General features: G+C 36.1%; 1 protein-coding gene across 3 annotated transcripts in view; it reads right to left on the bottom strand.

Moving 5' to 3' along the window:
• LOC101206935 (squamous cell carcinoma antigen recognized by T-cells 3) overlaps positions 1 to 14,771 on the bottom strand; it is a 37,110-nt gene extending 22,339 nt beyond the window's left edge. The window contains exons 1-12 of one of the 3 annotated variants that reach the window (XM_011657125.2): positions 14,465 to 14,771; positions 14,194 to 14,327; positions 13,887 to 13,944; positions 13,145 to 13,360; positions 6,990 to 7,271; positions 6,743 to 6,877; positions 6,545 to 6,670; positions 5,607 to 5,651; positions 5,133 to 5,240; positions 4,681 to 4,823; positions 4,430 to 4,553; positions 1,325 to 1,399 (exon numbers count right to left, since the gene is read on the bottom strand). In XM_011657125.2, coding sequence (XP_011655427.1) covers positions 1,325 to 1,399; positions 4,430 to 4,553; positions 4,681 to 4,823; positions 5,133 to 5,240; positions 5,607 to 5,651; positions 6,545 to 6,670; positions 6,743 to 6,877; positions 6,990 to 7,271; positions 13,145 to 13,360; positions 13,887 to 13,944; positions 14,194 to 14,327; positions 14,465 to 14,692 — 1,674 coding nt within the window. In that variant the 5' untranslated portion in view covers positions 14,693 to 14,771. Of the gene's footprint in view, positions 1 to 1,324; positions 1,400 to 4,429; positions 4,554 to 4,680; positions 4,824 to 5,132; positions 5,241 to 5,606; positions 5,652 to 6,544; positions 6,671 to 6,742; positions 6,878 to 6,989; positions 7,272 to 13,144; positions 13,361 to 13,840; positions 13,945 to 14,193; positions 14,328 to 14,464 lie in introns of those variants that run through there. The other 2 variants (XM_004142763.3, XM_031885076.1) reach the window with 2 other exon arrangements.
• Between the last annotated feature and the right edge of the window lie 754 nt (positions 14,772 to 15,525).

Genomic DNA, 15,525 nt, shown 5'->3' on the forward strand with positions numbered 1-15,525 from the left:
TTGGGCGTGGAGAAATGAGGAATATCATGGCTGTAGGAAGCACGAATACAGACATGGCGCCGATGGGGACACGTTATTTAAAATATATATATATATGTCACGCATATAAACGTATAGTGGCTGTGGGAACGTGAATGTTTGGGTGTGAACGTATGGGTATGAACGTTTGGGCGTGGAGGTTTGGGTGTGGAGAAATGAGGGATATCGTGGCTGTGGGAGATATTTTTTAGGAAAAGAAAAGGACAGAGACAATAATAATAAGCCTAAAAATGTGGGGTTGATGGTCTGTCTGTGGGCTGGCCATTTGGGCTTTTAAAATGTTAGTTTTATTACATTTTTTCTTCCCAAATCTGTCAGTTCCATAGAAGTGTCCCAGCCGTGTCTGAAACTAAAAGAAATAATAATAAAAAGTTAAAAAGCTGAAAAGATGTCAATATGGTGTTAGCCTAGTAATTGATGCGTATGGTGTTTATCGAATTATCAGCACTAGGCAAGCTCTAAATACAGAAAAATTCTTTGCAGATGTGGTCACAATCTCAGTATATCAAGAGCAAATGATAACCACAACAAACCTTTGATACCTTCCACAAAACTAACGGACAACCAAACCAACCATTAAAGAAAACCCAAGACCTTTAGGATTCCATGACACTGAACAGATAATTGTATAGAACAGATAATTGTATAGAACAGATAATTGTATAGAACAGATAATTGTATAGATCAGATAATTGTATAAAACAGATAATTGTATAGAACAGATAATTGTATAGAACAGCTAATATTTAATCGAAGAGAAAGAAGATGGAATTCCACACATTTGAAGACCACAAACTTAAGAAGAGAGACAAATTTACTAGGAATTGTCAGGTGGTCACTGCCAGGAAAGCTTCTTTGAATTGAAATTTTATCATCATTAAATTCTATAAATATTTTTTGAAAAAATCTTTCCATCCTTAATTAAAGCTCCAATATATTGCACTGTAGTTCAATCAAAAAAGAAATAGATTCAATCTGCATTCTGTGAAGAACTCATAATAATGGGACCAGTTGGGTAAATACTCTACTCCTCTTGATAAAGTAATTTTCATCCAAATATACAGTTGGTTACTAGGCATAGTACTTGTATGCTCAACTTCGGAGAACTTTCCATATCAACAAAAAGAAAAAATGATTCTGCCCCAAGAACATGGTGGACCAAAATCTAAAAGAATGATTTTTCTCCAAAATAGAAACAGAAAATTTCTGTTTTGATTGGTGATCCGTGCAATAATTTACAGGAAACAGACAAACATATAGCTGGTAAATTGCTAAAAAACTGTACCTTTCGAACAGCATGGTCAAAATCTTCAAGGCTACCAAATTCTCTCTCGAAACGCAACCAGGAATGGCAAATATCCTGAACAATTTTTCCAATCAGAAATTGATGGTATAAAAATTGAAGGTATCATCTAGGCCAAAATGTATTGAATAATCTGTAAGGAATTGATCCCAAACGAAAGCTTTCTACATTTTACTAGTAAAAGAAAAAAGTTCTAATATTGGAATAATATAATTGTGTTCTTGTCCTCAGTAGAAGTGTATTTTTCTAATATTATCATCTATCAATGAACAGTTTATTTTTTGTTAAAAAATGTCAGAATTTCTATACTTGTAATATACTTATTATTGCTCATACATTTATCCTCTATTGCTTTTACTCTTTCCTTATTTGTAAAAGGTCTTTCTCCTACATCAGAAAACCTGCTTTGCATATATTTAATAATAAGGAAAAACAATTTAACAATTTAAGTGGGTATAAGAGCAGGTTGTTGAAACCCTAAAAAAAATCAGTTTTTTGAAAATCAAAAAACCCTAAAACTCTTTCAGCCTGCCACTGCCCACATGCTCCACCCGTCAAGCGTTGGAGTAACGGCTCTGTTCAGTTACTCCAACTTGGTTCGGTCGACTTATCTAGTTTGGCTCGACCACTTTTGGTTTGGTTTGGTTAATCTTCAGTTCGTTATGTCACGAGCAAATTCATCACATCCTTAAAATTTTTATTGAAATGAAGACAAGTCTCTTTAGTTATTATGAATAAATGACACTTAGGCTCAAAGTACAAGAGTGTTATACTAAGAGCAAGATAATGGAGAAGAATTCAGTCAACGACTACAACAAAAGCTAAACTTAGGCAAAACAAAAGAGATAACAAGCTGAAAAGCTAAATATCAACAGAAAAATTTAAGCTCAAAGAACCAGACCAAAGAAATCTAAATATAAAGCAAAACAAAAGATCTCTCATAAAGAACCCATTCAAATCTAAAGGCTTCAAGAAGATGCAACTGGCAGCCTCGTAGCAAGCCATAGTAGTCCAAAACTAGAGGAAGCTCGAAAAAGACTTTCAAAATATCAACAACAGCAAAGAGGCTTTACTTGCCACCCACAAGGAGAAAACCCGGAAAGACTGAAGTTGTACCAAAATCTGGAAGAATACATTTTACGACTGAAGAATCATATTATAATAATTCCAAGGCAGCTACTATTGGCATGAAATGATCAGGAATTTCACAAGACTGGGGACAGGAGTGAGTTGTAGAAGGCAAATTGGCAGAGAAGGCTCGTCAAATCCTTAGATTGCCACCCACCAATTTGTCATCTAATAATTCTTGTGTTTCTTTGACTCACACTGGTAAGTATCCTAAAGCCTTCTCTTATGATAATTCTTCTCTGTGAATTATTGATTCTGGAGATTCAGATCATATGATCAGTTCTTCTTTTGTCTTTGATTCATATTCTCCATCATATTGCAATGAGAAAATCAGAAATGCATATGGAAGTTTTTCTTCTACTGCCGAAAAAGGAACCATTAAATTGATTTCTTATTGGGTGATGGTTTTCGCTTCCGTAACTTTCTCTATCTTCAATAAATTAGACTTTTTGACTTCCACAACTGACTGATTTGTGTTTCTCCGGCAACTTTGACACTTGATGATGGGATTTTTGGCGAACATGAGATGGATCCAATGCCCAGCTAGCCTCCTTTTCCATCAAAACTTCGAAGGGGTTCCTCGAAAATCCTGGTTTCAAGTATTTTGAGGAAAGAAAGGCCCATTTCAGTTTCAACTATTTGGAGTTTCTCCTTCGTCTAAGCTATCCTAAGTAGATCAATCGAATTGTTGAAGACGCTAATGAACAAAGCTTCTTCAATGGCCTTTGGAGCTTCTAAAGCTTTTATGTCCCCGAAATTTAAGAAAATATTGCCTTTAAATGCATCTAGTAATTCAACTGTAGCTAGCAGAAAACCACAAAGATTTCGCCTGACCTTTATTTTGGTCTCTGAACAGTTAATCCGATTCATGGTTTCTAAAGACATGCTTTCAAGACCTCCAAAGTATCCTCCAGTGGCTTTAACGTCAACACTCCAATAATCCAATGGTAAGTTTTTAATAGAGATCCAACCACCATAACCTTTCACCACATCGGGTTTACTATGTTTTGAGCAAATAATATATGGAAGAGACCATATCTCTGCCACTTGCCTGGGAACTCAACCTTGTCTTCAAGATTGCATAAGGAAGATTAATTATAGCTTTATTTGCAGATAAAGGATTAATGGTAATTATGGAATGGAAATGATCCTCCAGCACTATTTTAATATCCTTCCAATCATTAAACTCAAACAGACGAGTAATGATCCACAAACTTCTAAAATCTTCTCTGGGCACCTCACTGATCTTATGAACCCAAAAGGATGACTTACCCTACTTTGGAAATGTGCTCTCTATTGTCAGAGCTGAGGTAGGGGAACGATGATTTAATTCAATACCGCCATACTTTGAAGCAACTTTTTGAGGAAATGACAGCAATTCTAACATATCAACTCCCTTCATCTACGTGTCTTCCTTGCTTGTTGATCTGGAACAGAATTCTTTAATCATGATGACAAAAGATATCCACCCCTGTTGATTCGGACCCACCAGAACATGCAAGTAAAAATGTCCTCCAGATTCAAGCCACACAGTACATCTCAACACCCATCCATAAGAGGCAATAAGTTTGGAAAATGTTGAGGGGGAGTGTTAGAATTTCTATATTTGTATATACTTATTATTGTTCATATATTTATCCATTATTGCTTTTATTCTTTCCTTGTAAAAGGTCTCTCTCCTATACAAGAAGACCAACTTTGCATATATTTAATAATAAGGAAAAACAATTTACTCTCTCAAATTTAAGTAGGTAAATAGTGTTTTTGACATTTATATAATAAAAAATTAAAAAGGAGCAATATAGGCATGTTAAAATTACTAAATACACCAAATTTTTTTAGAGGGTAGCCCCAGAGGTATTACTCGCTACCCAACTGACAGCAGGTATAAACCTTGCAACAAAACTAGTAAAGGAAAAGAATGTCTATGGAGATGTCAGCAACTCAAAGTAATTTTACCTCTGAACCACTCCCTGGAAATCTTTTGCTGTAACATCTCTTATATATGGATCTGGCATTATTTATATGGTTCAACTCAACTTCCATTGCTATATAACCCTCCCATGCTGCCGATAATGAGCCACTGCCAACGGAGAAGCAACAGAAAAACAAATGACTTCCAGAAGCAATAAGCATACAAATAAGAAGAAAAGTGTCATAATGGAGAAACTTAGAAGCAAGGAAGATCATAAAAAGGCAATGAGGAAAACCAGATCTTAAGCAAACTTTCCCAAACTCCACGGGCAGAATCTAGATTTTTCCCCATGTTTATCTCCAAACGGGCCCAATAAGCATACAAACGCACCAAAACTTCTGAATTCTTTAGATGTGGTGATAAGTAATCTGATGCACGCTACAAATAAAATCATTAGGTATAAGTTAATATGAATGTCCAACTAAATAAGAAAGCATTTTTTTAATAAGAAACAAATAAAAGCAGAACTATCCTTCATCATCTTTACCATTCTTCACACTTCTTTTTGAAAGAAAACAAAGGTCATTAAAAAAGAAGAAGACGAAGAAGAATTGAGACAAATTGAAAATAAATCTCCATATCCCCATCTATGGAAAAAGAACAGGAGACATTCAATATAAGCAGATTGGTAATCAACAGTTTACACAGTAAATGAAATCCAAGAACATGGAGAAACATATGGAAAACCTGAAAGGTCTCTCTAATCAATGAATATTCCAATGCATCCTCTAGCTGAACTCCAGATGAGATTCTTCGCCTCAAGCCATCAATTCGTGTAAGAAACAAATCCAAGTACTACAACAAGGTAAAGCATGCAATATCATCAAACTGAAATGGTCTCTTATCAAAAAAAAATCAAACTGAAATGGTAATTTAAAATCTTTCTTCTTGATTGTGAATTTGTCTCATGCATAACATTTATGAAAATGCCAAGTAAAACAATGATAGAAGTTGCCATTTTCTTAATGCATTCAACTTATTCAAATAATCATTTCTTATCATATAAAAGATAATGATAATATAAGCTCATCCTCCTAAAACTAAAAGCCCGTCCTTTAGAGGGAGTACTGCAGACGCAGACCTACTATATGAAAACCCCTATGGATTGCATTAGGACAACTAATAATAATTAGGCAGATATCCAGAAAAATAACTACATACCTCATCCAAGGTTGAGAATGAGCACTGCAAAGACTTCCCAAAGACCTGTACAGTGCATCAAGAAAAATAATTTGTAAGGTATTCCCTTACTATTACTAATATTTGATAATCAAAAGATAGCCCTAAGGCTTACACTCCAGCTGATAGCAAAAAGCTGGTTCTCTCCCGCCTCACGACTAGTTTCCTACTACAAACAGCATAACCCTACTGACAACTAAATATATACTGACCACTCTTACTCCATATATTCTCTCAATGGTCCCCTTAAACAGAAACAATCCTCTTCGTTGATATAACGAGTGAGACTAAGCACGAAGTACAAAATAATTAACCAAATAAAACAAGACAATAAGGAACAAAAAGAAACAACCCACCCCTTCCCACATTCTAAATTTCACCCTGCACTCCCCTTTCTACCCTTTTGGAAATACTTCAGCAATATCGGAGGCCTAACATGATTCTGATCTCAAATCATGTAGGAGTAGAACTTATTACACAATCTATTCACACACTGAAAATAAAAATAAATAAATAAAAAGAAGAAGGTACAAACTACAGCAGCAAGATGCCATCCACCTAACCACTACAATTTCATTTATGATGGAAAACAAATCAGATCAAACTAAGAGAAGAGGAACCAAAACAGAAGACAAAAGCCAAAAAGATAAAATTAGTTCTTGAATAAAGCACTCAAATTTCCCTTATTTACTACAATTTTTTTCACTGCTCTCAATTACTTTTCCAATAAAAGCAAGGCAAACTTCTGAAGCTTCAGTAAGAAACATGTCAACAGCATTAAGTAAATCAATGTTAGCCAAGCCCAAATAGGGAGGATTTTCTTGTGACAAATGTTAAATAACCATCATGTCAAATGAAGTCAGACCAAATTGTACTTAATTAAACTGCTCTGGAGAAAGGGCATGGTCGTCGATGCTTACTGAAGCAATTTCACCTTCAGAAGCATGAGAACGTTCCAGAGCAAGCAAATATCGAACCCAAAGATCACCTATCCATGGACAATTCCTAGTCGCCCTGGAGTAAACGTTCCTCACAATATTGCCCACCTGAAAACCCAAATGCCATGTATAAATTGTAATTATATCTTAAGATATATCCACAGTTGAAAGGAAACTGACCTTCAAAGTTTTGTCCATGTAACAGGTATAATCTAGCCAAAGATCAACCGATACTGGAAAATCGGCAATTGCACGCTCAAACAGAACTTGGACCCTTGCTGGATCTCCAGCAGATTGTTCAAATTTTAGATAAATCTGGAGGAAAAATAGAAATTAAAAAGTTCTATTCAAAACTGGCAAGGAGAAGCTTTATGATGAATCAAGTCCAAAAAATTATGGTATGCAGAACAAATTGCAAGTGCCATACGATGTACTGGTGAAGTCTTTCAGTATCAGTTAAATCCTGTTTCGATATTTGGTCTTCCAGTTGAACACGGGCATTATACATATCCAATGCTCTTTGATAAGTTGTGGCCACTTGAGTGGGAACCCCATCAGAATAATTAGATTCCGTATCAAGAGCGCATTCTTGTTTCACTTCCATCTCCCATGCTTTATAGGCCTCAAGTGTTGAACTCATATTAGATAGAGGAAGTGACAGCTGACGATGGAAAATGCTTCGGATTAGCTGGACTTGTTTTTCCTTTGCCTACAGAAAAATATGCAGCTCTTGAGTATAATTCGAAATATTCATGAAAAAGATAATAAACCTACCATACGAATCAATTAAAATATGTACTCCATTGCCTTCATTTGGTTATTACTTCTATTTTTCTTCAACAGGTTGAAGAGATGAAAAGACACACTAATGCTCAAAAGATACAAACTCCAAAAGAAGCAAACAAAAAGAAAGTGAAAGAAATACAAAGAAACAGCAACGCAGAGAAATGATAGAATCTATAGGGATCCCGCAAGGCCATTGAGAGATGTTTGAGACCAAGACCTCTTGTAATTATACTCTTAAATCTTTTTTTTGGGAACGTAGACATTTGAAATCTTTAGATCCCCAAAATTGTAGACACAAAGAATCACAACAATTTGGTATCTGTGAATAACCATGTTTGTTATGTACTAAAAAAATTTCAAATAACTGAGCATTAAAAAATTCTCTCAGCCATAATGAAGATGGTCTCATGGATCACAAGGGGCTTAAATGATTCCTCTAAATGTGCAGCATTAAAAAATATTGCAGATGTGTTCATGATTCAAGAGTCTAAGAAAGATAGTTTGAATTCAGTTTTCATAAAATCACTGTGGAGGTCCAAGGTTATTGGCTAGAATTTGTGGCATCTGTGGGGTCATCTGGGGGAATTCTTATCACATTTTCTTGGCTGGAAAAGGATTTTCTTTCTATTGAGACCCTTTATCACATTGTTTTGTTCTATCCCATCTCTTCTTTTGGCTGGAAAAGGATTTTCTCCTTGTTCAATTTAGTTTGGACTTCTGATCGCTCTCTAGGTGCTAATGTGGTTTAGATTGGTGTTCATTAAAAAAGGAGTCTACTAATTTTTCCATTCAAGATATTTACCTCAACTGGAATGCCTTTCTTAATCAAGCCTAACCATTGCTGGTTCATTTTCTCTGCATTGCAGTTCTCTCTGTCCGAAGTTTTGAAGCTTTGAAGTCTTGACCTTGTTTAATTTTATTTTGAGATTGTAATTGTTTTTTGGGGTTTTTTCTGAATTTTCTGTTTTTTTTTTCTGAACCCTTGTAATAGGCTGTTTGTTTTTAGATTGCTCTTCTATTGGTTTTGTTTTGCTTTGAGATTTACTTTCTCGGGATCTGATGATTGCCGCTATGGGGTGTCAACCTAGTTGAGATGTCCCCTTTCTCTTTCTTCTTTATTGCTCTCTTTGTATAATTATCTTGTACTTAGAGTTCTCATTAATAAAGAAGTTTTGTCTTCATTCCAAAAAAATAAATAACTAAGCATATTTAGATACATGTGCTTGTTTCGTAGGATTTCTACTCAGGAATGTCTTGGATTTATATAATGTTCTAAGAATGCTCTTATGCCTATTCATTAAGTTATAATTAATTTAATATAATTTGAATTTATATAACATATTTTTTTAATTAATTTGATTTCTTTTAAATTAATATGGTTTATATTATTTTGATATATTAGTTATCTCACACAAAATAATCTATATTAATTTCAGATTTTTTATAAAACAAAAATCAATTGGGATTTGAACATCTTTCTTAAAAATAACTACAGTATAACCAAGAAAAGGGATATATACGGTTGAGAGTTTTGATTTTAGTTATGAAATGCAAATAAAGATGAGCAATTATGTTAGATATACAAGAGGAAAAAAAAGGATAAAAAAGTAAAAAGAGTATGCCCTCAAAATGGAAATCTCGAAAACCCATATTTCAGGAGGTATCAACCTGGTTGAGATGCCCAGGTGCGTTTACTGATCCCTAGGTTCTTATGCTCATTGTATAATCCTCTTGTACTTTGAGCTTTTGTCTCATTATTAATATTAATAAAAGAGACTCGTTTTTTGTTTCCTTTTCAAAAAAACAATAAAGAGACTCATTTCCTTTTTAAAAAGAAAATGATTAACAATACCTAGGCTCGGGGTCTACTGGCTTTGACGTCACATTCCAATTCAAGAGTTGAATCCCCTTTGTCTTCCCCACTCCCATCCTCCCAAACAAGTTCCCCATGCCTTACTCTAGAGATTTACTGATTGGCATTATGATCCTAAATAAGGCGAGCAAATACACAAGGATTCCACTCATGATCAACTGAGTACGCATTTATCCTTTCAAAAAGAAACCCCTCCTCCAAGAAGAATACTTTTTTTGCATTTTCTCCACAACACAGTCTCAAGAAGTCAAGCTTCAAGAAGAATAGCTATATAATTTTTGTTAGACCATTAGCTCCAGTCAATTTTTTGTGCGATTTGCCTTATCTATGCTTGTCCATACCAAAGAGCATTTGTGTGGCTAAAATAGTGGATGAGTGGGTAGTTACCTAAATAGTGGAGAGTAGAGTAGTTGCTCGAAATGTTAGTGGTACTCGAAGTAGTGATTCATGAAAGTGGGTACTTGCTCGAGGGAGTTTATGGAGAATGTAGGTAGTGCCTAAGGTATCAGGTGGTAACTAGATCATGAAAGAGTGGACTTATTGATAGAAGGAACGTGGGTGGTTGTCCATTCCCACTAGCCCACTCGTCCACCATTATCTCTGTTGGAAATAAAGGGCTTTGTTGATTGTTTATAGCCTCCGAGGGTATTTTAGTATTTTAGTTTACCCTAAGTTTATTTGCTTGTTTTTACATTGGGGATTCTTGAGCCTATAAAGTTGTCTCCTCTTGTAACTTTCATTGTGAGAGAAAATAATAAAAGGTGACTCCATCGTGGCCTTTTCTCCCTGTTCTAGTGTTTTCCAAGCAAGCCTGGTGCTCTCATTTTTTACAGTTTAACATGGTATCAGAGCATTGTGACGAAACCCTAGCAGCCATTAGTTCTGCACCAGTCTTGCTTCAGCCACGGTTATTACCGTCGGAGCTGCCAGTTTTTCCACGGTCGCCAGCCGTCATTGATCATTATCTTCAATCCTTGTATATCCGTCCAATTCTAGTGCTGCCACAATCCTCTTATGAAAACCCTAGCAAAATCATATACCATGAAACCGAGATTAGTGAGTCGACTGCCTACAACAGAGATAAATTCCCTATCGTGGCAACAAGCTTTTGGAAAGGTGAAGACTCTCTGGTTCGATCACAGTTGATTAATAGTATTTTTTTTATATAAACAAAGACGGGCTTTTTTATTAATATAAAACTTAGAATATAAGAGAATTATACAATGAGAGTAATAGAGAAGCCTAATACGGGAGGCCCGGATCGGAGGCACACCCGAACATTTCAACTAGGTTGACACCCCATAGCGCCATCATCATATCCCAACATCCAAAAAACCTACAAATTCCAAATTAACCAGAGACAAAACAGCCAAAAAATGCAAATAAAATACAAAAACAGAAAGTTGAGAAAAAGGACAGCAGAAGATAAACAATTCCAAAAAGGCCCACAGATAATAGCTCCTATAATGGGAAAGTCCGAAAATAGTTTAAGGAGCCCATGGATTAGCATCTCAAAATAGTTTAAAGAGCCCATGGATTAGCATCTCAAAGATGTGGAGGTCGGTGGAATCTCTAGCATTAACTAAACTTGGTAATGGCAGTAGAACAAGTTTTTGTCAGACATCTGGGTTGGATCCTCACCTCTCAAAGGCCTTTTTCCCTGCTTTACAAAATAGCCTTACTTCCCCAAGGCTCGGTTGCCGATCATTGGGATTTTGCTACCCTCTCTTGGTCCCTACCATTTAGAAGAAGTTTAAAAGATGCTGAAATTGTTGAATTTAAATCATTACTCTCCCTTCTCTTAGATGAACAAGGTCTTGATTTCGAAGATCACAAGGTTTAGTGTATTGACCCCCATGGCTGGTTTACGGTTAAATCTCTCTTGGATAATCGTTTATTTAAAGTCTTATGGAAGTCCTCCAGTCCCCAGGAGAGTTAATATTCTGAGTTGGGTGATGATTTTTGGGTCCCTAAACAGTGCTGATATACTTCAAAAGAAGGCCCCAACAAGTGCTTTCCTCCCTCAGTTTGCACCCTCTGTTTGAAAGCTAATGAGACTTCAGCCCATTTGTTCTTATTTTGCCCTTTCGCCTCTTTTTGCTGGAACAGATTTTTCTCCATCTTCAACACTGTTTGGGTTTTTGATGGCTCTCTTAGCTCCTCAATTCTTCAGCTTCTGGAGGGTCCTCCGTTCTCCAAGAAGCCAAGACTATTATGGTTAAATTTGCTAAAAGCTATCCTCTCCGAAAATCAGAGGATATTCTTCAGCTTATGGAGGGTATCCTCCGTTCTCCAAGAAGCCAAGACTATTATGGTTAAATTTGCTAAAAGCTATCCTCTCCGAAAATCAGAGGATATTCTTCAGCTTATGGAGGGTATCCTCCGTTCTCCAAGAAGCCAAGACTATTATGGTTAAATTTGCTAAAAGCTATCCTCTCCGAAAATCAGAGGATATTCTTCAGCTTATGGAGGGTATCCTCCGTTCTCCAAGAAGCCAAGACTATTATGGTTAAATTTGCTAAAAGCTATCCTCTCCAAATTGTGGTTTGAAAGAAATCAGAGGATATTCCATGACAAAGAAAAACCGTGTTCAAAAGTCTTTCTCTCTACATAAAGAAGTGCAGCAGCTTGGGTTTCCTTGAACAAGGAGTACGAGGCTTACTCTATTCAAGATATTTATCTCAATTGGGCAGTTTTCCTATCCCATCCAGCCACTTAATTTCCGCCCAGCATCATTTCCAGCCTCATTTTTTGTCTCTCTCAGCAGCTGTACTTTTGTTTCTGTCTTTACATCATCTTTTTAGTCTTTTTTTCTAGTCTTGGCCTATGTTAATTTGCTGGACTTTCATATTTTGTACTTTCTAATTTTATTTTCTTTGCTTAGTTCATGCTTAGTTATGGGATATGATGTTTTGGTGCTAAGGGGATGTCAGCCTAGTTGAGGTGTCTGGGTGCACCTTCTAATTCCCCTAAGGCTTTTTGTTTTATGCTTCTTTATTTTTCTCAATGTATATACCTCTTGTTCTTTGAGATTTTATCATTAATAAAGAAGTTTGTCTCCTTTTCAAAAGAAAAAGGAATGTTGGTCTGATGACCGGGGAATTCCTTCTTCAGACGCCTTTCAAAGAGAAAGGGCGTTTCCTTTGGTTTTTCGGGGCGTGTGCAATCTAGGATTTGTGGGGTAAGAGAAACAATAGGATTTCCAGAGGGATGAAGAGGGGCCCTTATGAAGTTTGGTCTTTGGTGAAATTTCATGTTTCTTTTTAGGTTTTGGTTTTGAAGGTGTTTTGTAATTACCCTTTAGGCAGAATTTTACCTAGTTGGAAACCCTTCATATAGTGGGGTTCTTTCAGGGGCTTGTTTTTTCGGATGTCCTTATTCTATATTACACAAAATGTAGCATATGACATGAATACATAGCTCTAGGCTATATTAGCTTTGAGTTATATAACTAAGTTACATCGTAAATGAAACCTCATAGAAGATACTAGTGTTTTTAAATACCCAAGGCGCACTAAGGCGCAATAACCCTCTTGAGCTTAGGCGTAAGGTGCACATGAAAACGCAGACTCTTATTTTGTGAGGCACACTACATATAAAAGTATTACCTTAAAAAGAGAAAGCATATTTGAAATGGAAATATGGAAAATAAAGATTCCAAACACATGAAATTTGCATTTAGGCTTAGTAAATTTGATTCTTTTACTTAATAAAGAAGGAAAACCATTAATTATTACTATTTTTTTAAAATAAAGAAAAAGCCCCAAGGCCCAGGGTTTTGAGCCTTGGAGCTTCACAAAAGGCACGCGCCTTATTCTGTCGGCCTCACCTTGGCACCTTAAGCCTAGGCACGCCCAAAAGGGCTTTGTAAAACACTGGAAGACGCCATAAAAATTAAAAGAAATTAGGAAAGAGGTTTAAACCTGAGCATCAGTTTCAGCAATGGTTTGATATATGGATTTCTCCAAATCTCTATATGCTTCCCATAATTTTTCAGCCTCAGTGAAATGCAAACCAGCGGCTGTGAGAGCACGTTCAAATAAATCTCTAACCTTTTTAATTCCAGAAGTTGCACAATCTTGCACCAATGGATCATATTCTCGAATGAAATTTAAGTAGTCAAGCCAAAAAGAAACTGACTGCATAACATAGTGAAAAGTTAACCATCTCATGTAATCATGATCAACAAGACAAAAAATGAAAACATCATGACACCCTCTACAACTTCAAAGTTCAAAATATCGTTATTCTCAATAAAACAGCCATAATTACAAAGCAAACCATTGTCCTCTAAAAGGATTCCTTATATGCATTAGAAGTAGAAACTCGGGCAGAAAACTGAATTTCAAAGACAACCATATTTATTCCCAAAGAAACTAATTAGCTGTTGAAAATAAAAATAAAATTAAATAAGAAAACAACAAATGTTTGGACGTAAAAGCCCAAGATCCAATTGGTTAAATTCGACAATAGATGAAGTTTATGGATTTATACTATGAGGTCTCAAAACTCACATTACGTTCAAGAATAAAAGGACATATGTGGAGAAACTATTGATGCTTGCAGCAAAAGTAAAATTGGTAATATGCTAACATTCTTCAGTCTAACATGTAACATGCCTCGTAAAACCAAGGGCAAATCTCCAAATGACACGACAATACAAACCAGATAATCAAACACCCCTCGCTCATATAGTCTCTCAATTGCAGCAAGAGCCTCAGGTCTGCAAAAGCATTGAGAGCAGAATTAACCAGTGTTAAATAGCCAACTGCCAACAAGAGAAGGATTAAGAGAAATCCAATATCCACTTTTCTTTTTTATAAAATTTCAAGAGCTTGTTAGTACTTCGAAATTAACAGTTCTCTTAGGAACAAATCCAACCCAGAAGATGCTAAGAATGGCACAGAAACAGAAATGAATATAGGGAGCAACAGAATAACAGCCAAGAGAGGAAACAAATGGACGAGATTACCCAGTACTAATAGATGCTTCGTCCTCGGCCCATTCCTGCCACATTGAAGGGGTCAATGGAAATATCTCACTCATTGCTTCCCTTGCTTTCCTGAGGTTGTCGATGTCACCAACTTTCCTCAAAATCTTTATGTACTGAAGTAGTGGGAATGGTAAAGACAGAGTAGAAGAACCAGGAAAGGGCGTCAAAATCAAATTAGAAGTTAGAAGTGCAGAAATGGGTGAAGAAATGATGGGGAAGAAAGGCATTAAAGAAAGAAGAGGAAAATTACTTGAACGTGAGCATCGTAGTCGGAGGGATTGGAGGAGAGCTGAGATTGAAGGGACTGGAGGTGAAGGTTTTGGTTGGATTCGTCGTCTTCAGAATCAGAGTCGGAGGAAGAAGAATCGGCGGGGTTCTGAGGAAGGTCGGGCATGGGTTCGTCTCCATTTACCGAGTATCCTTGGTCTGAGTTAGTTGGAAGTGGAGTTTCGGCTTTGGATGAAATGGGTTCATCCATGGCGTCGGACTTCAAAGAGAAAGTTCCCCAAGAAAACAGTCTGCTCCTGCCGAGGACTACAACTGAACACTGCCGAGGACTACGATTTCATTTTTATGGAAATTTATTTTTAAAATGATTGCCAAATTACCAAAATATCACCGTAAAGTAAATTGTATCTATCATATAAATATTGGAGAAATTTGTAGAAATGGCAAAAATAGAGGTTGTCCTTGGAAATTTAGCAAAAATGGGTGAGAATAAGATTTGAGGTAAAAGTACATATATGTATTGGGTTGAGTTGTCTAGTTGTATGTTTTTTCTTTCATTCCTAATGTTTGTTAAACTTAAAACTGTTTTTATATCCATAAATACACACATCCATAAACCAAATAAGAGAGTTTGTAAATTGATCACGTTTATAGTGTATTAAAATTGGGGGTATAACATTCTCAATCCAACGCATATTGTAGAGTTGGTGGGTTGGCAACCCGAATAACCCAAATTGTATTACTAGCCGAACCCAACCCTTAAAATATGGATTGGGTTGAGTTGTTGGGTTATATTGTTTTTTTAACGTTAACTTTCAAATTGATCACGATACATGATCTCAGGTCTTAGTTGCAACATGATGCCCCAAGATGAAAGAATTAGGCCTATAATTCATTCGATCTCGGGTATATGATACCCTAAGATGTCCCATGATGAAAAAAATAGTTCTTTAATTATTGGATCTCGAGCCTTAGTTGCACCGGCGTTCCCCGAGATGAAATCATTTTTCCTTTAATAATTCATTCCTTCTGTTTTAGATGAGAGCTTATAACAAAAAGAGAGAGAGTTCTTCCCTTACCATT

This window comes from Cucumis sativus, chromosome 5, assembly GCF_000004075.3.
Source record: "Cucumis sativus cultivar 9930 chromosome 5, Cucumber_9930_V3, whole genome shotgun sequence".
Taxonomy (NCBI): Eukaryota; Viridiplantae; Streptophyta; class Magnoliopsida; order Cucurbitales; family Cucurbitaceae; genus Cucumis; species Cucumis sativus.